This window comes from Rattus norvegicus, chromosome 3, assembly GCF_036323735.1.
Source record: "Rattus norvegicus strain BN/NHsdMcwi chromosome 3, GRCr8, whole genome shotgun sequence".
Lineage (NCBI taxonomy): Eukaryota > Metazoa > Chordata > Mammalia > Rodentia > Muridae > Rattus > Rattus norvegicus.
In genome coordinates, this window is record NC_086021.1 from 173,538,643 (window position 1) to 173,566,530 (window position 27,888).

Below are 27,888 nucleotides of genomic sequence, written 5' to 3' on the forward strand. Positions count from 1 at the left end.
GGGAAAACGATAACATGTCAGTTCAGCCTCTGGCTAGACATGGGACTTTGGGAAACTCCATGGCTCCATTTCCTCTTGTCCAGAATGGGAACGATGAAGGCAATAATTACTTTTAGCATTTATCTTCACATTATTAGGACCATTACCATCATCGTGGCTGTTCCTTGGTTCACACACCAACTGCCCTCCACTCCCTCTCTCCTCCTGCCCTTCTGGAACGTGGCTTTAGAGAACACAAGGCTCCTGTCACTCATGTCCTTCCCCTCCCTAGTCCTCTCTCTATTGAGTCCAGGCCTCTCCCTTTCACCCGTTCTGACCACGCCCCGTCACTGACCCTTCTGGTGAAGTAGGAACAGGTGGTGGGGTGGAAGTCAAGAGAATGACCTAGGGAGTTGGTCCTCTCCTTTTACCATGTGGGTCCTGATGATCGAACTCAGATCGCAAAGCTTGCTGGGTAACTGTGCTTGGCAGCTGAGCCATCTTGCCACCTAAGATACTAATTATCTCACAAGGCTGCGTGGGTACAAACAGATACCATGGCGATATTATGAAATCACTTAAAACCATGTCCAAGACGTATTACTGTAAGAATAATTGCTAACTACCATAAACGAAGGACCTAAAACACATGCCGGTCACAATGTCAGGTACCTTAGCATAAATTCCTCTAGCCACAGCCCTGCTTCTCCCAGTTACACCTTGTCCCAGCTTTAACAATGGCAGAATAAACCCAGAAGAGTTTATCTGAGGCTCTTCGGAACTGAAAGTATTTTAAGCTTTAGTTTATCTAAAGCGTGTACCCGGGAAGTTTGTGTTCCTTGCTGGTAGAGGTGGGGTGTGTGCGTGGGTCAGCTTTGTTTCTCGAAGGAGTGGCAGAGGGAGAACTAGAGGCTCAGGGGTGCCACCAAGTGCCAGAGGCAGATGATACAAGCCAGGTGGAGCGCATCTCTCATCCCCCACTCTTTCTGTTCAGGGCCTCAACCGAGTCTCCCACCTCCCCAGGCAGGTCCCAAGCGGCCTTTGAGCCACATTTTTGGCTCCAGAAGACAGGAATAGCAAGAAAACGAAGTGTTAGAGGATGGGGGACTCAGACTTCCTCGGACCCAAAGGTTCTCGGGGCACCCCCTCCCTCCCCACGTCCTGCATAACGGGCCATCTGTTCTGGGCTGAATAAACAAGAGACGGGAAGCAGCGGCCCCCTGCCCCCAGCCCCAGTACTGCACAATGCGCCTTTCTCCAAGAGGACGCCGCCCGGGCGCCTGCGAGCACGCTCCGTCTGAACTCCCCTCCCTCTGGCAGCATAGCAATAGCCACAAACCGACCCCGTGAAGACCAACGTGGGTTTTTTGTTTTTTTTTTTTAAGAAAAGAAAAACAAAAAAGAAATCCAACAAAGCTCGCGGCGAGTGTAGCAGTCCTTCCCCACCAGCACCTCCCCATCCCCTTGTCCCTCTCCCCTAAATCTGGCTCCTGGTCCAGGTGAGCCCAGCTCGAAGGCAGCGCTTGGGGCCCGCCAGCGCCCCCTCCCGGACGGTCCAGGCTCGGGCTCTGCCTCGCTGGCTGCTCGGACAGCATGCGACCCTCACTTCCGGCTAGCCAGCTGATTCTCCAGCTCCTCCAGGCGCTCTGTCAGCCGGGCCAGTGAGCGGTTAAGGAAAATTTGGTCTCAGAGATCCCTTCACCTGCCCGGCAACCAGCGCCTCCAGCCCCAAAGGATATGGTTCTGCGTCAGGCTCTCGAGCGCCCCCAGCGTGCGTCCCTGGAACTCCACGAGGCTTTCGCATTCGCAGGGACTCCGAAGCTCTGTCCCCGCGCTGATGCCCTCCTCTGCAAGCAGAGAAAGCCAAGAGTCAAGAGAATGAGAAGCCAACGGAAGCCCACCCGGATGTGGCTTTGACCTTCTGATACACCTCTACCGAGTCGATGGTTGAGTATGTACATACAGGCTTTGGATTTAGCCCTGTCCTGAATCCCAGCCAAGCAGCACAGAAGTTCTGGGAGAAACTCAGCCCCTCTAAGTCTTGATTCTCCCCGCATCCATAGAATGGATATAATGAAAGAGGCTACCCACTGATGGTTGTGGGGGTTAGACGATTTATGTATGTGTATCCACTTGCAAGAGAAATTCTCAAACCCTGATGCCTGCTGGGATAACCACGGAGCTTGCTAGAATCCAGATTGCAATTCAGACTGAGAATCTGTATTTTCAATAAGCTCCTAAAAACACATTAATACTGAAGTCCACGGGTTTCGCTTTGATTAGAAAAAGTCCAGATGGAGGAGCTCTCTCCAAATGAGACACGACAAACAATAGACCTGTTCTGTATCTGTCCTGCCTCATTCAATACCCACGAGCCACCTGGAGCTATTTAACACTTGAAATGTGGCTGGTGCACCCGAAGAACTCAGTGTTTATTTTGTGTTATCGTGACCAATTGTAATTCATTATACACATGTGGTGACTGAACACCATATTGGCACAGTATCTAGAGTAATGCCAGGCACGAATCAACCCTGTATTCTGTATTTCAAGTAAACCAGTTTACCTCAAGCTGTGGTCTGTGGGTAAGCAGTATTAGCATAACCTAGGAATTCGTCATAACAGCAAATTACCAAACCCCATCCCAGACCCTACTGAATCAGGATGCCGCCCAACAATCTGTGATTGCATTGATTCTGGTGAAATTAATGTTTAAATTACAGACCCAAGTCAGTGGTGCAAACCTTTGGTCCCAGTGCTCAAAAGGCAGGTGGATCTCTGTGAGTTTGAAGCCAGTCTGGTTTACAGAGTGAGTTCCAGGACAGTCAAAGCTACACAGACACACACACACACACACACACACACACACACACACACACACACACTGTCTCAAAAGCAAAAAACAAAAAATTATGGATCTGAGTTTATCTCCACATGTACTTCAACATCTAAGAGCAGAATTCAGATAAACTTGATTGCCTACAATTCCTTAAAAGTACAGAAAATAATGGTGATTATTACAGAGATAGCATCACTGTTAGCCCACACCATTTTCTATTTTTATTTTTTTATTATATGCGTGAGAGCAGACCACAGCACTCATCAGAGAACAACTTTTGGGAGTCAGCTCTCTCCTCCCACCTTTTTGAGTCAGGGTCTCTCTTTGGCTTTGCCTCTCTATGTGTCCAGGCTAGCTAGGCCTGCCTGGTCCCCTACAAGGTCCAACTGCTCCCCACAGGCACGTCTGGATCCTTCTCCCTGCAGCTGAAGACCAAATGCATTACAGTAATGGCATTTATGGTCTATGTCCCCCTGAAAGTGCAAGCCACTGTAAAAATAGAATAAAATAAATAAACAACCCTGTCCTGTCACTTTGCCAAGTCTATAAAGTTGAATCCCAACAAGCTGGAGGGTTATAATCAGTTCTGTTTATGAATGATAAATTTGGCTTGCTTTTCAAAGTTTTCTCTCAACCTGGAGAGATAGCTCAGTGGCTAAGAGCACTGGCTGCGCTTCCAGAGGTCATGAGTTCAATTCCCAGCAACCACATGGTGGCTCACAACCATCTGTAACTTCAACCCCACGAAACTGACCCCCGCTTCTGGCCTCCACATGGACCAGGCCCGTACATACATGCTTCACTGACTCTGATGTGCACACAAAGCATGTGAGGGGCCGCTTCACTGTCCGGGGCTGCATTTCTGACAAGCCATGGCAAGGTGACAGAACTGGTCCCCACTTTAAATAACAAGCTCTGTGTAGAGAGCCATAGCTGGAAGGGTAGTGAAGTGCTGAGGACCAGGGCATCTAGCAGAGTCTAGACAAGACAAGAGACCACGCCCCCACTCCACCCCGACCCCCACCCCACCCCCACCCCGGAAGAGATGCATTCACCTGGGCAAATGCTGCCTTTGAGATTCTCCAGCAGATGTGTCATGGTGTTAAAGTCCGGAGAGTAGGACACGTGCAGTTCCGATGGTTCGGATGCGATCTCGCGCAGCTCTTCCTCCACAGCCTTGCCCACGCCCACAGCATACATGACGATACCTATAAGGCCCAGGCACTCAAGAGAGAGCTCCAAGCATAGAGAAAACTGCTTTCCAGTCTCCACTCCAACCCCACACCAAACCTACCTTCCTCTTTGGCACGAGCTGCCCACACAGAAATGTCATCCTGAGAGCGGCCGTCAGTGAACACCAATCCCACACGAGGCACGTTGAGGTCTCGAGGCCGCGCGCCCTGCACCTCTGAGAAACTGTGCTCCACCATGTGACGCAGTGCCAGCCCTGTCATGGTGCCGCGCTCCATGTACTCGACGGCCAAAACTGCCTGCTTCACCTCAGCCGCGGTGCCATAGCGGCCCAGAGGGAACTCAGTGCGCACCCGGCTAGAGAACTGCACCAGCCCAACACGTGTGCCCTCAGGGGACACGTCGAGGAAATCCACAATCTGGTTCACGAAGCGCTTCACCAGCTCGAAGTTCTGTGGACGCACACTCTTGGAGCCATCCACCAGGAGAACAAGATCCACGTGGCCCTCCCGGCACCCTGCCAAAGAGAAGACTTGGATGAAGGGCTCTCTTTACCCAGCACAGCCACATACTCATATAGTTATTAATCACCAATATTTATTATACAACTCATACTAGTTATGTGTCCTGATTGTGTGTGCCCAGCAATCATTACATAACCAGCATTCTCTCTTGTATGATAGCTTTTGATGATTAAGTGCTTAGCATTGAACAAATGCTTCCCCCCTCCCCCAAGGTAGGGTTTCTCTGTGTAGCCCTGGCTGTCCTGGAATTAGACCAGGTTAGTTCCAAACTCAGAGATCTGCCTGCCTCTCTGCCTCTGCCTCTGCCTCTGCCTCTGCCTCTGCCTCTGCCTCTGCCTCTGCCTCTGCCTCTGCCTCTGCCTCTGCCTCTGCCTCTGCCTCTGCCTCTGCCTCTGCCTCTGCCTCCCAAGTGCAGAGATCAAAGGCAAACACCACCGCCTCTGGGTTCAAGAGCAAAAGTACCACAATAGCTAGCATTTATTGATCACCTAGCAGGTATCTGCCACAATTCTGAGCACCATATCAGTGTTAATAACAATGGCAAAAACATTTACTGATGTTTACCATGTGTCACACACTGAAACATGCATTTTACACACTTCCTTCTTGAGTGCTATCCCCACTTTCTATAAACCAGGTTCTGAGGATAAAGTGATTTGTGACTTGCCTCCATAGTTAACAGTGGCGAAGCCAAGATTGGAAGGCAGGATCATCTAAACCACAAACAGCTGAAGCTGCTCACTAAGACACTGCTTCCTTTGTTCTGATCCAGGAACTTCAGGAGAACCAGAAGGGGGCTCAGTGACAAAGAAAACATAATCCTGACCCATGAGATCGGGGCGGGCATGCCATCTGCCACAGTTAAGGAGAGTGCAATATGAGGAGACAGTAAGGGAGCCTGAGACAGGAATGAATCACTTTCCTGGGGGTGGTTGAGCAAGGCTGCATGGAAGTGGTGAGGTTCAACTTTGTCTTTGATTCAAATCGGATACTTGTATAATTCAAAACGCATCTGCCAGAGCCCTCTCCTCTGGTGTGATCATCTTTGGGAGGAAATTGGGATTCGACGCAGACATGAGGGTCAAGCCTTCATGGATGCAATTATCTAATGTCCTTACAAGACTTTCTGCTACCTCCATCAAGGGAGAACACAGACAAAACTATAAGCCAAGAGGCAGAGCCTCCTGGGACACCATATCTGCCAGCATCTTGGTCTTAGCCTTTCCAGAACTGAGAAATAAACATTTAAGACGCTGTTGTGGCTTAGATATGGTTTGCGCCCAAGAGTCCATGTGCTAGGAACTTGGTCCCCAAAGTAACAGGACTGAGAAGTGACTGAGACCCAGGGGTCTTACGGTCTTTCCATTGTAGTGACCTAAGTAACTTTAGGATGGAAAGATTTGTGTTAGCTCACGACTTTGGAGATTTCAGTCCATGGCTATCTGGCTCCATGGCTTTTGTCCTGGGGAGAAGCCAGATATCATGACAGCAGGAGAACGATGGAGGAAAGTAACATCCTTCATTATAGAAGGAAACAGAGACAGATAGACAGACGGACAAACAGACAGACAGATGGATGGATGGACAGATGGACAGGAAGGGGCTAGAGCAAGACACTCTTCAAACGGGACATGGAGGCAGAAGCCTATAAACCCAGCACTTGGGAGGCAGACAGGATCAAGACCAGCCTGGAATACACATCCAAATCCCAGTCTCCAAGCACTAGAGATGAAGCTCATTTGGTAGAATGGTTGCCTAGTTTGTACCAAGCCCTGAGTTAGATCCCTAACACCGCAGAAAAGGAGACATGGTACCACTTGGAGGCAGTAGGATTAGGAAGCCCAAGGTCATTATCAGTTACGTAACTAGTACATGGCCAGCCTGGGCTACATAAACCCTGTCTCAAAAAAATGATACACACCCCCCAGTGACCCAGTGACCCACTTCCCTAACCTGGGGCCCATCCTCTACAGTTCCATTTCCCAACACCCTAAGAATCTACTCTCATGTTTAGTCTACCTTTCGGTTACTCAATTAAAAGATCCAAGGCTCTAAACATTTTGCATTAAGGACCAAGCCTTTGATGTGTGAGCCTTGAGAGGGAGCACTTTATATCTGAACCATTACAGGCCTTCTAGGAGATGATTAGGTCATGAAGCACCGCCTTAGGGAGAAATTAACGCCTATATCACAGAATTGAGTAGGTCTTGGGACACTAGAATGACCCTGCCGGTGAATGGTTACAAAGGATGGCCACCCCCTGTATTTGAACCCTCGGACACACATACTCTTTACTCTCAAGGGCTCTCTCTCTAGTTATGTGGTCATCGCCAATAGCAAGATGTTGACACTATGCCCAGACCTCCAGATTGTGAGCCAAGGTCAGCTCTATTCTTTATCAATTGACCCGCTTTGAGCATTTTCATTATAGCAATGCATATCAGTGTGGCCACATGGCAACCATAATGGACTAACACAGTCTTGAAGGATGACCAAGAATTTGCCAAGGCAAGAGAGGCATTCTAGAAAGTTGGCACAGCACGTACAAAGGAATGGGGGCTGGGAAGGACATGACACATTTGGAGAGGGACAGGCCAGTGTGACCAAAATGTTCAAGTGTGGCAAGAGATGGGCTAAAGAGTTGGCTAAAGTAGGGGTTGGGGATTTAGCTCAGTGGTAGAGCGCTTGCCTGGGAAGCGCAAGGCCCTGGGTTCGGTCCCCAGCTCCGAAAAAAAAGAACCCCCCCCAAAAAAAGAGTTGGCTAAAGTAGATGGTAATGAACTTAAGTGATGGTTTCAAAATTGACCACAGCCCATGATGAAAATTAGAGTTATAATATAGCCTCGTGCATTTCGCAAAACTGAATGTCCACTTCATGAAGCAATATTTACTCTCCTAAACTCAGGAAACTAGTTTTCTCTTCTTTCCCTTAAATGCTGGTTGTGACCCACTAATTCGGTTTCATTATCCATTGATGTGGCTGTGCCCAGCATTGGAAAAATTCAAGGGGAAGGCATTTGATCTTTATTTTGTAGACACTGGTGAGCCACAAAAGGATTTTGAGTGAAGGAGGGATGTGATCGGATATGGATTTGGAAATCGGTCTTGACAGCAGGATAGAAGACTGGTTGGAACAGAAGCTGGGCATAAGCACACCCCCAACACACGCACATACACACCGCCATCTTTGGGGCTGTAACTGGGCATTGAAGAAGAGGCAGGCAATGGGTCAGGAGCAGACCCTCTGCCCTATAACTCACGGTCACAGCTCTTGCCATCAGCCTGAAGTCGCCTCCCTTCAGGGCACAGGCAGTGGAAGGAAAGACCCTCACTCACACACTGGAACTCACAGCCATGATCCACGCCATTGCAGAAGTCCCTGACTTTAAAGGAGACACCAAGTAGGACCGGTCAGGTTAGATCCCAGCAGCTAGAATCCCTTTCCATTCCCTACAAACAGGAGAGACATCTCCTCACCCTGACAGCTTCTCCCATCGGGCAGCAGGTCGTGGCCTTCTCTGCAGCGACACTGTGGCCCCACTAAAGTGCTCACACACTCATGCTGGCAACTATGGTTTCCAAAGCTGCAGTAGTCAATGGCTGAAGGAAGGAAGAAATGGCAAGACATCACTCCTGAGTATAGCCACCAAGGGCCTCTGTTTAAAATGCTCAGAGAGGGGTCAGTGGGAGACTTACTTACCCCTGCAGCTTCTCTGGTCCTGCTGGAGTGCAAAGCCAGCTCGACAACGACAGAAATAAGAGTCCACAGAACTGACACAGAGGTGTTCACAACCATGGGTTCCTTCAGCACAGAGATCTATGGCTGGGGAGAGGATGAGGTCAGCCTTTGGTCAGGGCTTCATTTCATGGCCTTAGCCACACGACCCTCTGAAGCTCGCTCTAACAAAGCCCAACTAAGAACCAGGGAGATGCTCAGTCTGTAAAGTGTCTGCTTCAGAAGCATGGGGACCTTAGTTTGGATCCCCAGCATCCCTGTAAAGGCCAAGTGCGTTCGTTGTAGCCCTTGCCCTGGGATGGGCAGAGAGCCACAGATCTCCAAAGACCACTGGCTAACCACATTAGCCAAATGGTAAGCTCTGATGCAGTGAGAGAACTGGTCAATGTGATGATGATGGTGGTGGTGGTGGTGATGATGATGATGATGATGATGATGATGATGATGACGATGACGATGACAGCAACAACAACAACAAGAACACATGGAGTGTTCCAGGAGATGGCCCCATGGCCAACACAACCCTTGCCTCACAAGCCTGTGACCTGAGTTCAATCCCCAAAACCCATTTAAAGATGGAGGAAGAGAATCAAGTCCAGGGTTTGTCCTCTGACCTCCTCGTGAACCCTGTGACACCATGCACCTGCGCTCACAGATCACACATACACACTAATAATAAGTAAAAATCGTTAAATGATAATAATGCGGGTGGTGGTAGGGGAAGATACTTGACATCTACCTCTGGCCTCCACAGGCCCTCACATACACGTGTGCAGCATTACTTTTTAATAAAAATTAAAAAATAAAAAAAAATAAAAAAACGTTAACACCAATGCCTTGCCCCTACCCCAAAGGTCATAATGCATTAGTCTGGTGTCCTACCCAGACATCTGTGAGTTCCACAGGGTCAAGTAACGTTTTCTTTTTTTTTTTTTTTTTTTTTTTTTTTTGGTTCTTTTTTTCGGAGCTGGGGACCGAACCCAGGGCCTTGCGCTTCCTAGGTAAGCGCTCTACCACTGAGCTAAATCCCCAACCCCTCAAGTAACATTTTCAATTCGAACCTTGGACACATTCCAAAGCTGAAGAGCCCACTTCTGGTCCAGCATGTAGAGGAATACCTGTGAAGATGGTCTAGACCCGAACTGAGGAAAGCTGCGGAAATGTGGGGTTCCTGGGAAAGGGGCTGCAGTGGAACAGGGATGGGAGGAGGTCCAATAGCCCTGAGGGCTAAAGATGCAATGGGAAAACCTCTGTAGTTGAATAATTGATGTCGTCCAGGAACAGGGGCATCTAACAGCAATTGCAAGTAATGTTTTTTCCCCTTGTACCTTTGACTTTTACATTAATTAGTTCCCTGCCCACTTCCACCTTTAACAGAATGGACACATGTAAAAATACAAACAAAAGTGTGGCCTTCTGTGTGCACATGTGTAGACCAAAGACTGCAACAAGGTAGCCATGTGGGACTGAAAAGAAAATGAGGAAAGATTGTGAGTGAAAAGAATGCAGCAGGACGAGGCATGACGGTGTGTGTCAGTGGCCTCAGTGCTCTGAAGACTAAGGCAGGAGGATTTGAGGCCAGCACATGCGAAATGGGGGTGGGAAAGAGAGGAGGGGAGGGGGACGGAGAAGAGAGGAGTGAAGAGGAAGAGGAAAGACTAAGGAGGAAGGGGAAGAAGAAAGAGAGGGAGAAAGGAAAGGAAAGCCCAGATCAAGATATGGCTACCAGAATGAATTCTCCAGATATCTTAGGAAAAGACTTAATGTCCATCATAATCTAATGGGGGTTCATGCTAAACTTCTTAAGTTGACTTTTAGATAGTTAGTTAATGTGTATGTGAGTGCGCTGGTGTGCACAACTGTATGTGTACTCAGAAAAGATGTTGGATGCCCTCCTCATCACTCTCTATCTATTCCTTTGAGACAGGGTCTCTCTCTGGACCAGTTTATTGGCTATACTGGAAACCAGCAAGCCCCAGTGATCTTCCTTTCTTCCCACCTCAGGACTGGAGTTACAGGCATTTGCCAGATGCTTGTATGGTTCATGAGCGCTGAGATCCAAAGTCTCCATGACTGTACGGCAAGTGCTCTTAATCACCGAGCCATTGCTCCAGCCCAGCCCTCAGCCTTTTCAAGTTTCTAAATACAAGAAGACCCATGTATTGACTGAGTTGTTGGGATCACGTGACCCCCCCTCCCTTTTTCCAGATTGTGAAGCTAAAGTTGTGGAACTAGTTGCTCTGAATGTGCAGAAGGCTCTCCAACAACGGGCGCTCTGTGAGTGGTAGAAAACACAGTCACGGGAACAGAACCATATAATCCTCCCCCACAGGAAAAACCCAATTAATCATCTAAGCAAGGCATCACACACCATAGCTGTTCAGAAGATTTTCAAGGATTTGCAGAGAGGAATTACCACAGAGAGAACTGAAGCGCAGAGGCAAGACCGGAGAACATTTAACTGTGGGAGATCAAGACTCTAAGGGTGCTGGAGAGATGGCTCAGCGGTTAAGAGCACTGACTGCTCTTCCAGAGGTCCTGAGTTCAATTCCCAGCAACCACATGGTGGCTCACAACCATCTGTAATGGGGTCTGTTGCCACCTTCTGTACTCACATAAAATAAATAAATCTTTCTTTTTTTTTTTTTTTGGTTCTTTTTTTCAACCTAAATCTTTTTTAAAATGGGGGTGGTTGGGGATTTAGCTCAGTGGTAGAGCGCTTGCTTAGCAAGTGCAAGGCCCTGGGTTCGGTCCTCAGCTCCGGAAAAAAAAAAAAAAAAAAAGACTCCAAGCTCCAGTCCACCAAAGACTTGTGTGGCCCCAAGTGTTATTCCGTCTTTCTATGGATTGTACAATGAATGGAGAGTGCTTTTACTTCTGAAGAACTTGCCAACTTGTTATTGGGGTGCTAGGAAGCCAAAGAAGACAATGAGACCGCAGGATGGGGTGGCACTCACCCAAACAATTCCTGTTATCTGGCGCTAGCTTGTAGCCAGAGTTGCAGGCGCAGTAGAATGTTCCTGGGGCGTTGACACACAGGTGTTGGCAGCCATGCTCCAACTCAGCACACAGGTCCTTCCCTGAGGACACACAAGGGGCAATCAGCAGAGAACAGACAGGGAGAAGCATTCAAGGGGAGGGTTGAAGAGTAGGGCAGGGGTAAGGTCTGAAGCAAATACCATTCCCAAGTATGGACTTAGGTATGATACGGAATCGCTTCTGTGAGAGGGTCAGTCCAGGTGAGAGGGTTAGAGGAAGAATAGGACTGAAGTGGTCCTTTTAAATGGTCTCAGTGGAAGGGATGGGGATAGACTAGGATCACACAGAGGAGAGGGTCCTGCAGCAAGATGGAGAGGTATTAAATCTCGGTAGATAGGGGTTGGAGATTTAGCTCAGTGATAGAGCGTTTGCCTAGCAAGCGCAAGGCTCTGGGTTCGGTCCCCAGCTCCGGAGGAAAAAAAAAAAAAAACTCAGTAGATGGAGTAACAACGTGTGAATACAAAGCCAGCACAGAGGTACATTCTGTAATCTCAGAGTTTGGGAGGTGGATTTAGGAGGATAGGTGGTTCAAGATCAGCTTCAGCTACAAATCAACTTCAAGGTTACAAGAAATCTCTCTCTCCCTCTCTCTCTCTCTCTCTCTCTCTCTCTCTCTCTCTCTCTCACACACACACACACACACACACACACACACACACACACACACACACCCCACAAGGTGGCAAAGAGAGTTCTCATAGCTTGTGTAAAAGGGGGCTTAGAGTAGCACATACTCGGATGGGCGGGGTCTGACAGATAGTACTCTCGATTTTGAGTGGTTCTTGATTAAAAGACATTTGCTGTGAGGGTTGACATTTAGCTTGTGACGGAGCCAGTTTCTGACACAGCATGACTGACTGCTGCGCGACACACCACTCTGCAGAAGGGACCACAACTACTAGTACCTGGAGAGCAGAGTAAAACTGAGGGATCGCCTGTAATGTTGCAAACTAGAATGGAGCATCTGCATAGCCTGAGCTTGGCGCCACTCTAACTCACCACACAGCCGGCCCTGGAACTGCAGGCCAAACTCCTGGATGAGATCGAAGGACTCCACCAAGAAGACATGCTGGTCCAGCGGTGGTGAAGCCATGGCGCGCAGAGAGCCCACGTCGGCTCGCTGCACCCCTACTGCATAGATCTCAATACCGCGGGCGCGCGCTTGAGCGGCCACTTCGGCCACTCGGTCTTGAGGTCGCCCGTCCGTCACGATGACCAAGACGCGCGGCACTCGCTCTTCCGATGGGCGCGCGCCTTCGGCCTCGCTGAAGGCCACGTTCATGGCATACTGGATCGCCAGGCCGGTCATGGTGCCCTGAGCCAGCGGCACCACCGCGCGGATGGCGCGTTCCATGTCCTCGCGGTTCGAGAAGGCGCCCAGGGGAAAGACGCTCTGCACTTGGCTAGAATACTGGATCACACCAACGCGCGTGGCGTTCAGACCCACGTCCAGGCTGTGGAGGAGGCCCACAAGGAACTGCCTCATGGTCTCGAACTCGAAGGGGCGCACGCTGCGGGAACTATCAATCATGAACACCAAATCCAGGGGCCCAGTATAGCACCTAGGACCTGCAGGGAGATGGGGAAGGGTCAACTAAAGCTGATCTCTCCGGAAAGGCCGGAAGAAATGCTGTTATCTGAATGGAACAGCGCCCAGCAGGTTATTGACCTAACAAATACGCCTTGGATAGTCCCTCATCCATCATTTGAGGGGACCTGAGCCAGGAAATCGCACGGGTTCCCCGCATGCAGTTCTGAGAGCTGTTCTGAGTTTGTATTATGTATTGAGGGGTGAACAAAAAGATGTCGCCGTCTCAAATACCTACAAGAACCAGCCATACATCATAAATGAATGAACTGGTTGGATTATATCTATAATGCTACATCTCCTGTGTCCCTGATAACTTGGATTGCCTCCGCAAGCAGGTCCTCAGGCTTTTGTTTGTTTTGGTTTTTGTTTTTTCAAGAAAATTTTCAAATAGGGGTTTTTATGTGGTGTCTCTCGATTTTTTCCATGGTTTCAATAAGCTTCAATGAAAGTCAACACCGAATGAACAGTTCTGTGTAAACACAAAACTTTGCCACATACTGCAGGTGAGGAAACTTCACCGGAGGGATGAAAGGGAAGCCTGAATCCAGCCCGGTGTGTTTCAAATCCCAGCCCTCCCCCTCCGTCCCTAGCACATACACACGTCTGTCAGTCCGTCTGTCAGTCCCCTGCGCCACCCCCTCCGGAAATGCTGGCTCACCGCGGATAGAGAAACTGTTTCTGCTCCCTTCCTCGCATGCTGAGGGCTGGGATCCAGCTCACCTGCAGGCTGTAGCTGGGTTTCCCAGGACTGCAAGAAAAGCAGCAACAGAGGCAGTGGCCAGCAAAAAGGGCCCTTCATGGTGCTTGGAAGGATGAAGAACCGAAGTGTCACAGCCTGCAGGCAGAAAGAAGTTGGTAACGTTTGGACTTCACTCTTATATCAGGGGATGTACACTTTGGTTTTGCATCTATTCAAAATGTCTTGCCACGAATTGGTAGCACAGTCAGGAGGCAGAGGCAGGCAGATCTCTGGGAGTTGAGGCCAGTCTGGTCTTCACAGTGAGTTCCAGGCCAGCCGGGGCTACATAGTGAGATCCTGTCTCAAAACAAGACAAAAAGACTCATGATAATTTTTTTGACATCACCACACTGGGATTGCTGAAATTCACAGGGAAGCCTTTGTAGAAAATGACATTTTGCAGAACTACAGGACACCAAGTAAATAAGAAGTAGACAAAATCACATAAAGCTCAAAAGGAGACAAATGCCTGTATTTAAAAAAATTAGGGGTTGGGGATTTAGCTCAGTGGTAGAGCGCTTGCCTAGGAAGCGCAAGGCCCTGGGTTCGGTCCCCAGCTCCGAAAAAAAAAAAGAACCAAAAAAAAAAAATTATATGGGGCTGGAGAGATGGCTCGGTGCTTAAGAGCACCGACTGCTCTTCCAGAGGTCCTGAGTTCAAATCCCAGCAAACACACGGTGGCTCACAACCATCTGTAAATAAGATCTGAGACCCTCTTCTGGTGTGTCTGAGGGGAGCTACAGTGTACTCATATAGAATAAATAAATAAATAAATTTTTAAAAAATTATATATAGTATATATTACAGATCATACACACCATATATACATGTGTGTATATATACATATACAAATACATATATATACATATATATAACATACATCCCCCCCCCCTTACAGCAGGAAAGTGGCTGTGGCTGAGATAGAGTCCTGTCTATCTGGTGTGTGAGTCAGCCAAGGTGCTTCACATGCTCTTCTTCTACAGACAGAGGTCATTCGCCATCTTCCCCACACCCTGGGCCACAGCTCTGCCACACCGAAAGCAACTCCTGGTGTCTGAGTTGTTAGTGGTGGGCCAGTAAATCCTACACAAGAAATGCCTGTTACTTGCCTGCTCTTAAAAAAGTGGCCGCCAGGGGGCGCATACTGGATCTGGCTTCTACGCCGTGGGAAGCCTACATCTGCCCAGCAGGTGTCCCTGCCCAGAGCAAACAGCGGCTGGGAGTCCCGGGACCTTGAAGATTAGGCTTGGACGCGATAAATCCAGAGCGAGGATCGGCTCGGGGCTTATTGGTGTGAACGGTATCGAAGACAGTGGCAGTAGACGTGCCCAGAGGGCAGCGAGAGAGCGGCCTGGGCCTCGACGGCGGCCATGAACCCCGGGGAGACAACAGGTGAGCCTTCTCTTTCCTGTGTAGCTTAACTAGGTCCTCTGAGAACCACGAAGGGAACACACACACACACACACACACACACACACACACACACACACAGTATGGATGGAAAATGAGGGGCCCAATAAGGCGGCTAGCTGGGCTCCAGGCACAGAATTAAACCCAGTAGTTACCCCCCACCTCCCACCCCATCTCTGTCTCTTCCCCCAGAGCAGCCTGGTTCCCTTGCACCTAAGAATCACTAAGCCTTTCTTCCGTTCCCTACCCCACACCCACATGGCACACTGAGCCTGCTCTATCCACTTTTCTGTGGTTTCTTGGCAGAGTAGGCTAGCGCCCCCTAACCCAGCGCTCCCCCTCCCCCCCCCCCAACTTCCTTGAATGAGCCCATTCTGAGCAAGGCCGATGAGTGGCTGACTCCAGACCGGCTTCCTATTCAGGATTCTTCTCCCTTCTGGCTTTCCAGGGAGGGTAGAGGAACAAAACTCCTTCTGGCAGGGTCTGTCGTAGTATGGTGACGAGCTAGCTAGATGTGCCAGCGGCTTGTTGGTGGAGGTAGACGGAAGGGCAAGCCTTTTGTAGAGTGAGGCATAGCGAAGGCAGCACCGCAGTGCAAGCATCTGAGTAAAGGTCCACCGGGCCTTTGGATTCAGGGTTGGCTCTTGACTAAGGGCTCCCTTATCCTGCTCTTGGCTTAAATCAACACGAACTTGATGTCACCTCGCTTGCACCCCAGGTCTCTTAAAAAGTCAAAACAGCTGCGGTCTGGACTTCAGCTTTCCAAACCCGCTGATCCACGGGGGAAAGTCGGTCGAGGGAGGGCAAAGAGAGTCATCGTTCAAAGGCTTGCTTTGAAGTGGTAGCCCATTAGAGTGAACCCAGATCTCCAGATAAGGATCCTTGAATTTAAGAGAAAGTTTCTCAGATGCCCCGAGGATAGGGAAAGTGCACTCCAAAGAGGTCTATGAGTTCAAGAGCTAACCCGGAATGGACACTTTGGGAAGGTGCCAGACGTGGAGGGAGGAGATTAGGCAAGGAGAACCTGCGTTTTGTTGGCCTCGCTGGAGAGGATTGGAAAAGGTACTGCAGGTTAGACCTGGACACGTAGGCTGTTAAGAACTGTCCCCCCTATGGGTTTTACACTGGCTTCCCTGCAGACCCCTCGGTGCCCCCGGGCCCTTTGACTCACCTGAGCCTGCCGGACAGCTCAGAGGTGCGGCTACAGAACGACGGGCCCAGCCTCCTGGGTAGTTGGACCAGGTAACGCGGCGGCGTGGGCAGCTTGCCCTAAGTGGGGAATGCCAGACAGCTAGGGCGAGCCCAAGCGGCAGCTGCATTTAACCTGGAGCGGGCGGGTGGGGAGGGGGAGCGCGGGCTGCGACCCCTCCCACTGGCAGGGAGCGATCCCCCCCTTCCTCTCAACACCCGGGCCCCCGCAAGAGCGGCGCCCCCTTCTCCTGCTGCTCTGGGAGCTGCAGGCGGGAGCTGCAGGCTGGAATTCGGCTACAGCTGGAGTCGGGCGGCGACACTTCGGGCAGCCGGAATGCTCTGGAATCCTACACGAGACACTTCCCAGAGGAGAGCCCCAAGAGGCGGAGCGGTCCTGGCCGCCGCCTGCCTGGCCTGGCTGGGCTTTCGAGGACGCGCCCGACTCTTGCCCTCCGTTGTCCCTAGGAGTGATGAAAGACCGAGACTCGGTCCTGCCGTGAGGGTAAAAGGACTCAAAAGAACATCCTCGGAGTTCTGAGCTCTCTTCAGGGTCCAACCTACTAATTTCCCAAATAGGTCCCACCATAGACTCGTTTAAATGCTCCGTCTAATTGTGCAGGCTTTGAGAGAACCCATCCTCATCTGTCAACTCTCAGGCTGACAAGCAACAGACCCCAGAGAGCTGACCCGGTTCATGCTACATTCAAAGAAAAGAAAACCCCCTTAGCATTAAGCCAGGGGTGTTGCTTGGGCATCAGAAAGACTCAAATCCGCCCCCATCCTCGTAATTCGGTTTGGAGTCTCATTCGCGTTTACACCAGTGCCCCTGCTCTGGGCCTGGAGCCGGCAAAGGCTGTTTCCCCTTATGAGTTGAAAGCTTAATTACTATTTCCACAAAGCCCACCTCAATCTGAGAACCCAATGTAGGGCTTTTAAACACATCTCTTCCACTTGGCCCCAGACTACCGCAGCTAGGAAGCCACCCACATCGTGTAGCACCTGGGCGATGCTGGTGAGATCTGTGCGGGCCTCTTGGACCACAAATATTTAGCTACTGGCCCAAGTCCTCCTCTTTGCCTAAAGCTTCTTCCCCAGACCCCTTGGAGAATGTCAATCAACCCCACCTCCCACTTCAGCTCACTCACCAGCAGTGGGCTTTGTGCCCACTCAACCTTTGACTCTCCTTCCTGTGACCCGTTGGCCCAACCCCATTCCTAGGTCACCCCCAGAGCACGCCACCATCCTAAGGGAAGGCGTGCGTACATGCCTGCAGCAAAGATGTGAGCAGACTGTGTGGATCCTGCATGCCAAGGTGGCTCAGAAATCCTATGGAACTGAGAAGCGGTAGGTGGCTCCATCCCCCTCCGGGGTCTCCACAGCCTTCAGCCCTATGCATCCCTCCAAGCCAACCACCATTTAACATCTTGGAGGCCTCAAGGCTAACACCTCAGCTACTGTCCAGCCAGGGTCCTGTTCCCCAGCCAACAATAGCTGACTACTGGGATCTAGAGCAGAACTTGACAGTGACTATCAGACCCCCACATCCCCAACCGTTCTACATTCATTCTGCTAAGGGTCGTGCACCAGGGTCACTGCTGGGCACGAAGCCTCCAGCTGGACAAGACAGATACAGTCCTTGCGCCCATAGCATCTTCCTTCTGGTGTGGAAGAGGCAGTCACCTCCCCACAAGCCAGCAAACAAGGTGCCCCGGATTGTAATGAGAGCCAGAAGGAAAACAGAGTGGAGTCACACAGTAGTAACCGGAAGAGGGAGACCTTAGCTCGAAAGGTCAAGGAGGCCAAAGGGCTCTTTAGGAAGTGACGATGGAACTGAGGTGCCGGTGCCAAAATGGAGCCAGGCCTGAAAAAGACTCCCGAACCATTCCGACTAGAAAACGCAAGGACCTCGATCGAGTCTGTACAACTGGTACTGTCAGAGGATGAAAGGGGGAGACTGGACAGAAGAGGGGGACATTAGAGAAGATGAGCAGGAGATGGGATTTTAAGCCACTAAGGAATGTTGATAAGAGGGCATCACAATTTGACTCAAGTTTTCATTTATTATTCTTTTTTAATTTAATTTATTTATTTATTATTTATTTATTTTACGTATGTGAGTACACTGTAGCTGTCCTCAGACGCACCAGAAGAGGGCATCTGATCCCATTACACATGGCTGTGAGCCACCATGTCGTTGCTGGGAATTGAACTCAGGACCCCTGGAAGAGCAGTCAGTGCTCTTAACCGCTGAGCCGTCTCTCCAGCACCGTTTTCATTTATTATTAATAATGTTTATTTTTGTTAGATTTGGGGGGACAAGACAGATTCTGACTCTGTGACTCGGGCTGCACTTGAACCTGTACTAATCCTCCTGCCTCAGAGGTCTCATCTCGTCCATGTAGGGATTAGTTTTACAGACATGAGCCACCACACCCAATTTAATTTAACTGTTATTTCTTTTCAGATTTATTTATGTATTGTATGTATGTATGTATGTATGTATGTATGTATGTATTTTGTCTACCTGTATGTCTGTACACCAGAAGAGGGCATCAGATCCTATTACATTACGGATGGTTGTGAGCCACCATGTGGTTGCTGGGAGTTGAACTCAGGACCTCTGGAAGAGCAGCCAGTGCTCTTATCCGCTGAGCCATCTCTCCTACCCCTTGACTGTTATTTTCATTGGTGCTGGTGCTGCTGGTGCTGGCGCTGGTGCTGGTGCAGTGTGGATGTATGGATGCCACAGTTCCTGTGGAGGGAAAACGATAACCTGTGTAATTAGTTATACAGTTGGTTCTCTTCCTCCTTTCGATGGGTTCTGGGCATTGAAGTCAAATTACCATGCTTGCCCTGGCACGCATCCTACCTACTGAGCCAACCGTCATTTAAGAAGTCATCTGGGGATGGAGAGACTACTCAGGGTTAAGAGCACTGGCTACTCCTCCTCCAGAGGACCTGAGTTCAATTCCCAGCACCCACTTGGTGGCTCACAACCATCTGTAATGGGATCTGGTGCCTTCTTCTGTCTGATGGCCTCTTCAGTCATGCAGGTATACATGCAAACAGAGCTCTCATATCCATAAATAATTTTTTTAAAAAATAATCTGGTCTCGGTGTGGAAAACAAATTAAGAGGCAGCAGTAACAAGGGAGAGACAGTTGGAAGGCTGAGAGTGGGGAAGGCAAGAGATAGTGGCTAGGACCAAGGAGGAGTTGGTAGGAATCTAACAGAGTCCAGAGATGTTTTGAAGACGGAGTGGGCAGGACTTACTGATGGGGTCTAATAAGCAGAAGAACGGACTTCTTCTCTGAGAGAGAAGAGTCCAAATCATGAGTCTTTAGTTGAGACACTTTTAAGACAGTGAAAATGATGTGTGCTCCTAGGTTCTTTTGCCCTCCGCCCTGTGTCTACCTCGCCGGCCCTGGCTGGAGGGTGAAGCCAATGCAAGACCAAGGTGAGAGTGCCCTGAGGGGCTGTGGCACCTTCTCTTCTGGAAGGACCAACAGGAAGGCCTCAGCAGGGCCCAGGAGCCCAGACTGTTGCGGGCGCAGTCTCGCTGCGCCCTCTGGCGGCAAGAACTAAGCTTCACCGGCACTTGAGTCTTCCCCAGTCCTTCCAAGGTTTATTCCAGTCCTTTTCCAGTCCACCAGTCTGCGGACACCGGGCCCACCGTCTGCGGTTACATGGGACTGGACGGCGCGTCCGGCAGCGCTCCCGAGACCCAGAAGTTGAACTTCGAAGAGCAGCCAGACTCCAGGGTGAGACTGCACGAGAGAGCATCTGATTCTTGCTCTCAGTCCTGCCTCTTCTTTGCAGAGGCGGCAAGACTGTCGACTCCCCAAGTTCCCTCCAGAAGCCAAGAGGCAATTGGGGAAGCCAGAGGGTGGGTTCTGACCTAGAGCCTAGGCTACTATGGCTTCTAGTCATGTCTAATGGTAAGGATGTCATGATTGCGGAAGGTTGGCTCATCCGCTGGCAAAGAGGTGCGATAAGACTGGTCTCATCCCCTTGAGTCCCGTAGGAATTTGGTTGCGCCAAGACCCTGTTCATCTCCGACGCCGACAAGAGGAAGCACTTCCGGCTGGTGCTGCGGCTGGTGCAGAGGGGAGGCCGGGAGCTGGGCACGTTCCACAGTCGCCTCATCAAGGTGATCTCCAAGCCTTCACAGAAGAAGCAGTCGCTGAAAAACACAGACCGTGAGAAGGGGTGGGGTGGAAGGGTGCGATTCAACACAGAGCTGCAAAAGTGGGAGGAGGGTGCAAGTGTGGAGTCGGGGCTTAGAGGTGGAGTCTGGGTAGAAAGAAGGGAGGAGTCTGGGGTGGCTGGCCTAGACCAAGAGAAAAAAACAGATAGAGATTCCAGACAGGACATAGGAAAGAGGATAGATACCAGACTTGAGGATGACAGTGGGGGACTCAGAACAGACAAAAGCTGCATCCAGGGGGTTGGGGATTTAGCTCAGTGGTAGAGCGCTTGCCTAGCAAGCACAAGGCCCTGGGTTCGGTCCCCAGCTCGGGGGGGGGGGGGGGGGTGCTGCAACCAGGTGCCAAACCCATGGCAAACTAAAAATGACTTTAAGGAAGTTGCATGAGCCGAAAATGGTGTGTAATTCCTGTACTTACAGATCAGTCTGAGACAGGAGGACCCTGATCTCCATCTAGGTCAGCCTAGGAGGGAGGGAGAGAGGGAGGAAAGGAAAGAAGAATGTAGATAAGGAAGGAGAGGGGGTGGAGTGATTGGTTGATTTCAGTGTAGCATACCGTGTGGCTTGCTTGAGACTGTCTGCCCAGAAAGTCACCCCCAGTCTGGAAGTGACCATGACTCAGTCAGTGTGACTCCAGTACTCAGCTCCTCATGCCATGTAAAAGCCCTGTGGGATGCCCCAGCCCCAAGCAGTGCTCTAGCTGGCCCTTGGTACTCAGGAAAGGTCATTGACGTGGTGATCTAGTGTAATGGTTAAGAGTGCAGGATCTGTGGGTCTGGCTTCTAATCCTGTCCTGATGTTTGCTAGACGCCTGATCTCGGGCAGCCTGATCTCTGATATGGAAATAAGAGAATGAACTGGGCTGATGTACGTATTTAGAAAATCGAAGGATGGGGAGATGGCTTGGTGTAACGTGCTTGCAACACAAACCCAAGAGCCTGAGGTCCGGATACCCATAAAAAACGAGTGTGGCTGCAGGCACCAGTGATCCCAGCGCTGAGCAAGTAGACAGTAGGATCCGCCTCCGACTCTCTGGCTAGAAAGTTCTAGCCCAAAACTAGTGAGCTCTCAATCCAGCGAGAGCCTTTGTTTCAGAGAATAACGTGGAGACTAATTGAGATGCCTGGAGTCTAGCTCTGGCCTCCGCACCCACGCTCACACAACAGGGTGCATCCAGCCACACACACCTGCACACATACACACACACACACACACACACACACACACACACAGAGGGGGGGGAGAAAGGAAGGATCTATTGTATAAGAAATCACACGGAAGGGGCTTGGACTGGTACCTTATCCCCAGCCGGTCTAAGCTCAGTGAGAAATGAATCTGGGAGTGTGCCATAGGCTAGAAGACCTGCCGAGCTCTAGGAGAGTCCCCTTGTTCTTTCACACATGTGGTCTTTACCTGGCAGCCGTCTATGCAACTCCTACCTGCTCCACACTCCCCTCCCCCAAGAAGGCCTCGTTAACTTAGCTTTTAGCACGCAGAGTTAGCATTTTGTATGTATGCCCTCCAGGCTACGAACTCTTTCAGAGCACGGCTGGACCCAGTTCATGCCTCAGTACCCAGTACCCAGCACAGGGCCCGCTACAAAGCAGTCCTGAGTGACTTGATGAACTCTTGAAGCCCATTTGTACCAGGGAGCTGGCAAGCCCATAATCAATACAGGAACAGGCCCAGGACAAAAGGCTATGAAATGCAAATACCCATTGTGTCGAGGCCAGGGGACATATTTGCCAGGCTGTCACGTGGGTCAGAAGATTATCTGTGGAGTCTAAGAGACCACAGGAGGCCAGGGCACTGATTCCACACTCCCCTCACAGTGTGTATCTCCTCGGGCTCAAAGGTCTCCCTTTTCAATCGCCTGCGCTCCCAGACAGTGTCCACGCGCTACCTCTCTGTGGAAGATGGGGCCTTTGTGGCCAGCGCAAGACAGTGGGCTGCCTTCACCCTCCACCTGGGTAATCACATGAGCAGGTGCGGGCTGGGGACTCCATGTGTGTTAGCATATTTAATCAATACTGCAGGAAGATAAAGCAGGGTAGCTGAACCTTGGGGAAGAAGATGAAGGCTTGCCCTTGGCCCTAATGAGTCAGTCAGTAACCCGATCTCTTCTGATCTCAGTGGCTAGCTATGCCCTTCCTCTGTCAGCCAAGCCAAATGTGACTGCCCCGGGGAGCACACCTTTGTAGGGATGACCACAGACTACCTCTCCAGGATTAGAATCTTGGTCTTAGCGTCTTTCCTCGTGGCCAGCTGCCACACGAGGTAAAGCCAGGGGTGGAGAGACAGGGTTTGGGGAGTAATGAACCTTTGTTCCTTTCTTTCTTTCATCTCCAGCTGATGGGCACTGCTCCCAAGGGGACTTCCCACCCCAGGAAGGTTACATCCGCTATGGTTCCCTGGTGCAGCTTGTCTGCACTGTCACGGGCATCACACTTCCTCCTATGGTATGAGACCAGTAACCACAGATCAGTGCAGAGGCTTAGCCACTGTGGACAGACAGGGCTGGAGGGTGGGGCCTCAAAGCATAAAGACACCTCTCAGTGCTTAGTGGGAGTGTGCCCCTTGACCTCATGGCTATCAGAGAATAGAGCTGCCTGGCTGGGTGAGGGGCCTCTGGGGACCCCTCTCTCTCTCTCTCTCTCTCTCTCTCTCTCTCTCTCTCTCTCTCTCTCCCTCTTTCTCTCTCTCTCTCTCTTTCTCTCTCTCCTCTCTGCCGCAGATCATCCGAAAAGTGGCCAAGCAGTGTGCCCTCCTTGACGTGGACGAACCCATATCCCAGCTGCACAAGTGCGCGTTCCAGTTCCCAGGCGACACCCCAGGAGGGGCCGGCACCTACTTATGCCTCTCCACAGAGAAGGTGGTGCGATTCCAGGTGAGAAGCAGAGACCACCAAGCAACCTAGGCAGAACACAACCATAGAATGTAAGCTCTTCTCCATGGAGGCTGCCTCTTAAGGGACTAGCGCTGCCCCTGGAAGATTAAAAATCATAGAATGTAGAAAGATGATGTCATTACTATTAGTCAACAATACTTCTTCCCAGGGGCTTTAAGACACTGGGATACAAAATTGCAGACCATAGAGACTGGAGATGGCACAGTGGTTAAGAGCACTTGCTCTTCCAGAGGTTCTGAGTTTAATTCCTAGCACCCACATGGTGGCCCACAGCGTCACAACCACCTGTAGCTCCAGCTTTAGAGAATCTGACACCTCTTTCTATCCTCTGAATGTCACACATACGTGGCATAAAATCATTTACATAAATAAAAAGAAAAATGCAGCATATAAAGAAAATCATAGTAGAAAATAGTATTGGATAATGTTGAACAAAGTTGTAGGATGTCAAGGCACAAAAGTCATACGGTGTGGAAAACAATAATTATTAAGTTATATTCCTCCAAAAAATATAAGTCTGGATTTAAGTAGATACAACATATTAAATATAGAAAACAACTAATATAGCCAGGTGATGTATGCCTGAAATCCCAGCACAGAGAAGGGAGAGGCAGACAGGTCTATGAGATCGAGGTCTAAAGAGCAAGTTCCAGGACAGCCAGGGCTACACAGAGAAACCCTGTCTTGAAAAAGAAAGAAAGGGGGGAGGGGAGAAAAATCATTATTGGGCAATATTTCCTCACAGAAAGTATTATAATTATTTTGGGTTTTGTGTGTTTGTTCAAGACAAGTTTTATTCATAAATTGTCCTTGAACTCTCTAAGAAGTAAAGACTGACCTTGAGTTCATAATCCTCCTGCCTCCACTTATCAAATGCTGGCATATGTACCACTAATCCCAGCTAAAATTGTAGAATGTTAAGGCAGAGAAGTTTTGTTTCTTGGAGACAGGGTTTCTCTGTGTAGCTCTGGCTGTCCTGGAACTCACTGTGTAGATCTGCCTGCCTCTGCCTCCCGAGGGCTGGGTTTAAAGGTGCACCTGCTTAAGGCACAGAATTGTACAATGCTAAAGGACAGTGGATATGGCTGGAAAGACAGCTCAGTGGGTAAAGAGCATTTGCAGCTCCTTCAGAGGACCAAAGTTTGGTCCCCAACACCCAATTCAGGCGGCTCATAACTCTCTGTAATTCCAGTTCCAGGAAATCTGACACTCTCCTGTGTCCTGTGCTGGCACCTGCACACGTGACACATACTTACACACACACACACACACACACACACACACACACACACACTACATATACACAAACACACACACAGGCATATGAATAAAAATAATTTTTGCATAGAGGAGCCTGGTGATGTGGGCTGTAACCCTCTTTGTGAGGCTATGGTTAAAGCGTGGAGCGATCAAAGCCTGTTGTGCTACAGTGAGTTCAAGGCCGGCCTGAGCAATCTAGAGAAATCTTGTCTGAAAGAGAGGAGAAATGGAGGTTCAGCTCACGGACAAAGCGCTTGCTGAGCATGTGCAGAATTCTAGGCGCAGTTCCCAATGCCAAGAAAGGACGGCTTAAGAAAACTAGTGTATTAGAAACTAAGCTGGTTCACAGATTTAGTTTAAGTGAGAGAATGTTAAAATCTTGGGGCTGGGGAAATGGCTAGTTGGTAAAGCATCTACCATGCCAACTCTGGCATCTGGCATCTGGCATCCAATACCCTGGAACTCAAATCTGTTTCAAAAAATTAAACACAGTGAGTGGCCCACGCTTGAAATCCCAACTCTGTCTCGCAAAGACAGGAGCATCCCAAGTCTTTCCTTTGTCAGTCGGTATAACCAGATGAGCTAACTTCTGGCTCAGTAAGAGACTGCCTCAAAAAGTAAGGTAGGAAGACACCTCAATTGATAGCTGCCTCTGGCCTCCACACTTGTACATACACACACACACATGCACACACACACAGACACACACACAGACACACACCACACCAATACACACTACAAATAAAAAATATTGTTTTGAAGAAAGACTGGTTTTATATATGTACATATACATACATGCATGCATACATGCATACATGCAGACAGACATACATGCATGCATGCATGCATGCACATAAACTGGGAAGCTTAGAAGGAAAACTTGATAAGCTGGACCATTAGCAAAGCTTCAGTCCCATCCCTTGGGTTTCCTGCCAGGCGTCCCTCTGCCCCAAGGAGGCCAACAGGGCACTGCTCAACGACAGCTCTTGCTGGACCATCATTGGCACGGAGTCGGTGGAGTTCTCCTTCAGCACCAGCCTGGCCTGTACTCCGGAGCCTGTCACTCCAGTGCCTCATATCAGCACTCTGGAGGTGAATCTGCGGGGCGGTGTGTGCGGTCTGGCTGCTCTGGGAATGGGGAGGCTGTCCAGGGAGGACAGGAGGCTCCTTCAACCCCCACCCCAACCCCCTGCTCCCTCGTCACCTGCATCTGGTCCCATCCACCCCCAGCTGAGCGGCGGAGGTGATGTGGCCACGCTGGAGCTGCACGGAGAAAATTTCCACGCTGGGCTCAAGGTGTGGTTCGGAGATGTGGAGGCAGAAACCATGTACAGGTACAGATAGGCCAGGGGTGGGGGTGGGGGTGGCAGCTTGGGCGGAGGAATCAAAGACTGAAATATTTGCAATCGATGATCGGGTAGCAACTTCCATGCCCCGCCCGCCCGCAGGAGCCCTCGTTCCTTGGTGTGCGTAGTGCCAGATGTGGCGGCCTTCGGCAGCGACTGGCGTTGGCTGCGCACTCCCATCACGGTGCCCGTGAGCCTGCTGCGCGCTGACGCGCTCTTCTACCCCAGCGCTTTCTCCTTCACCTATACCCCGGAATACAGCACGCGGCCACGGCCACCCAACGCCCAAGAGCCTGCCCCTGACGCAGATGCGCTTCTGGAGAGCATCCACCATGAGTTCACACGCACCAACTTCCACCTCTTCTGCCCCACCTAGTCAGTGCCACTGAAGCTGGCTCCAGACCGCTGCCCCCAGCTGTCCCTCAGGGCGTCCTTTCCCTTACGCTACCAAAGAGCAGGAGGGATGACGATATCTCGCCTGACCTCAGGCCACTTGCTGTCCTTAGACATACAGTAACTGTCAATCATGAGTAATGTTCTTTGGTTCTTTTTTTTTTTTTTTTTTTTTTTTGAGCTGGGGACCGAAGCCAGGGCCTTGCGCTTCCTAGCCAAGCGCTCTACCACTGAGCTAAATCCCCAACCCATGAGTAATGTTCTAATGTCTTCACGGTGTGGCGTGCTTCCTGTTTTTGTAAACCTGTAGGCTTATTCTTCTGTCTTTGTCTCTTTCTGCCTCTTCATGTGTCGGCGACCAATTTTGAGTATGGAAGCCTAGGGGATTTGTTCTCCAGGCACCTGTGTCCCCACTTGAAAACAAGTTACTTGAAGTAAAACTAGGCTTGGGCTTGGTCCCGTGAGATCCCTCTTAGAGCTAGGCATGTGTCTGCCCGTGGTGACGCCTGGCTTTGGTCTCTGATCAGGCAGAGGCTGAGGACGGTGGTCAGGTTTGCTCTTTTTCACTGTCCCACACAGCTACTTCTCTCAGGACCAATAGGAAGAGCCTGAGGATATCCTTCTGTATCCAGGTATAAGTGAATGAGAAAACACTGTGCTGGGGGGAGGGATGGTCAGGGGTAAGGGAGGGAGAGGGCTGAGTGCTCCCAGGATTCTGACCAAGTCAGAGCCTGATGGAGATGCTGCCATTTTTATGACTCTCTGTAGGGAAGAAATGGGGTTCCAAGGCCACAAATATCCTAAGCCTAGAGGCCACCTTGCCACCCTGGCAGCCAGCAACTAGCTATCCTCCCGTGCCAAGTGTCTTGGTTAGGGTTTTACTCCATCTGGAGGCCGCTAGCTGAAGACTGACTTCCAAGCAACTAGGAGGAGGGTCTTAAAGCCACTTAGTGCCACTCCCTAGGCCAAGCATATTCAAACCAGCACAGGAAACAAGAAAATACTGCAGAGTCAGAGACAAACATAGGGCCTCTTCAGACCATGTCCTTCCCAGGACAAGGCAGACAGAAGTCACGGGACAACAGGACAATGATAGAACTGGGAAATGAGCCTCTCTATGTGAGACCCATGCTGGAACCTCAGCCTTACCCTGCTTACTCTGTGCTTACATGGAAGAGAAAACTGGGTGGGAGCCTGGCTTGGGCTATGAAAACCAAAGACGTTGGTATAACGGATGCCAGGCTCTGGTCTTGCCATGTAGAAAGAACCGATTTGAAATATGGGGGTCAGTCTACAGCCATAACACCCTGAACATGCCAGATTTCATCTGAAATGTGGGTTCAAAGCTCTAGTGATCTGGAACTTTCCTTAACCTCTGGAGGAAGAGTTCGTTTCCTGTAACCCCCTCCTGACCCCCAAGTGTGGAAAGTCCCATATGAAAGCAGCAATAAATTTGTTCATAAGACTCCATAGAGTGGCAGGGCAGCGGTGGTACACACCTTTTATCCCAGGGTTCAGGAGGGAGAGTCAGGCCT

General features: G+C 50.2%; 2 protein-coding genes across 5 annotated transcripts; one reads left to right on the plus strand and one right to left on the minus strand.

Moving 5' to 3' along the window:
- Positions 1-1,323: 1,323 nt before the first annotated feature.
- Positions 1,324-16,342, minus strand: Matn4 (matrilin 4). The gene is made up of 11 exons (NM_001106539.1): positions 16,220-16,342; positions 13,620-13,734; positions 12,308-12,877; positions 11,227-11,349; positions 8,234-8,356; positions 8,011-8,133; positions 7,794-7,916; positions 4,113-4,526; positions 3,874-4,026; positions 1,719-1,826; positions 1,324-1,640 (listed from the first exon to the last, which is right to left on the minus strand). The coding sequence occupies exons 2-11, from the start codon at positions 13,696-13,698 to the stop codon at positions 1,582-1,584; spliced, it is 1,875 nt and encodes a 624-aa protein (NP_001100009.1). The 5' UTR covers positions 13,699-13,734; positions 16,220-16,342; the 3' UTR covers positions 1,324-1,581.
- Positions 14,747-27,227, plus strand: Rbpjl (recombination signal binding protein for immunoglobulin kappa J region-like). 4 transcript variants are annotated; one of them, NM_001108604.1, is made up of 12 exons: positions 14,856-15,030; positions 16,188-16,290; positions 17,458-17,583; positions 19,626-19,696; positions 19,885-20,000; positions 20,264-20,438; positions 22,279-22,416; positions 22,796-22,905; positions 23,181-23,333; positions 25,551-25,706; positions 25,845-25,948; positions 26,063-27,227. In NM_001108604.1, the coding sequence occupies exons 1-12, from the start codon at positions 15,009-15,011 to the stop codon at positions 26,334-26,336; spliced, it is 1,548 nt and encodes a 515-aa protein (NP_001102074.1). In that variant the 5' UTR covers positions 14,856-15,008; the 3' UTR covers positions 26,337-27,227. The 4 variants fall into 4 exon arrangements, with proteins under 4 accessions (XP_006235660.1, NP_001102074.1, XP_063140288.1 ...); XM_006235598.5 differs by lacking the exon at positions 22,279-22,416 and having other exon boundaries at positions 14,747-15,030; positions 26,063-26,668; XM_063284218.1 differs by lacking the exons at positions 14,856-15,030; positions 16,188-16,290 and adding an exon at positions 16,610-16,741 and having other exon boundaries at positions 26,063-26,668.
- The last annotated feature ends 661 nt before the right edge of the window (positions 27,228-27,888 follow it).

Excerpts from the sequence above, each read along its gene's own strand:
- Matn4 (NM_001106539.1), bottom strand. The coding sequence starts at position 13,698 with ATGAAGGGCCCTTTTTGCTGGCCACTGCCTCTGTTGCTGCTTTTCTTG. Across the intron at positions 7,917-8,010 it reads CGATGGGAGAAGCTGTCAGG|TCAGGGACTTCTGCAATGGC; the intron begins GTGAGGAGATGT and ends TCTCCTTTAAAG. Across the intron at positions 1,641-1,718 it reads CGAGAGCCTGACGCAGAACC|TGGCCCGGCTGACAGAGCGC; the intron begins ATATCCTTTGGG and ends TTAACCGCTCAC.
- Rbpjl (NM_001108604.1), top strand. The coding sequence starts at position 15,009 with ATGAACCCCGGGGAGACAACAG. Across the intron at positions 16,291-17,457 it reads CTCCTGGGTAGTTGGACCAG|GTCACCCCCAGAGCACGCCA; the intron begins GTAACGCGGCGG and ends CCCCATTCCTAG. Across the intron at positions 22,417-22,795 it reads TGCCTTCACCCTCCACCTGG|CTGATGGGCACTGCTCCCAA; the intron begins GTAATCACATGA and ends TTTCATCTCCAG.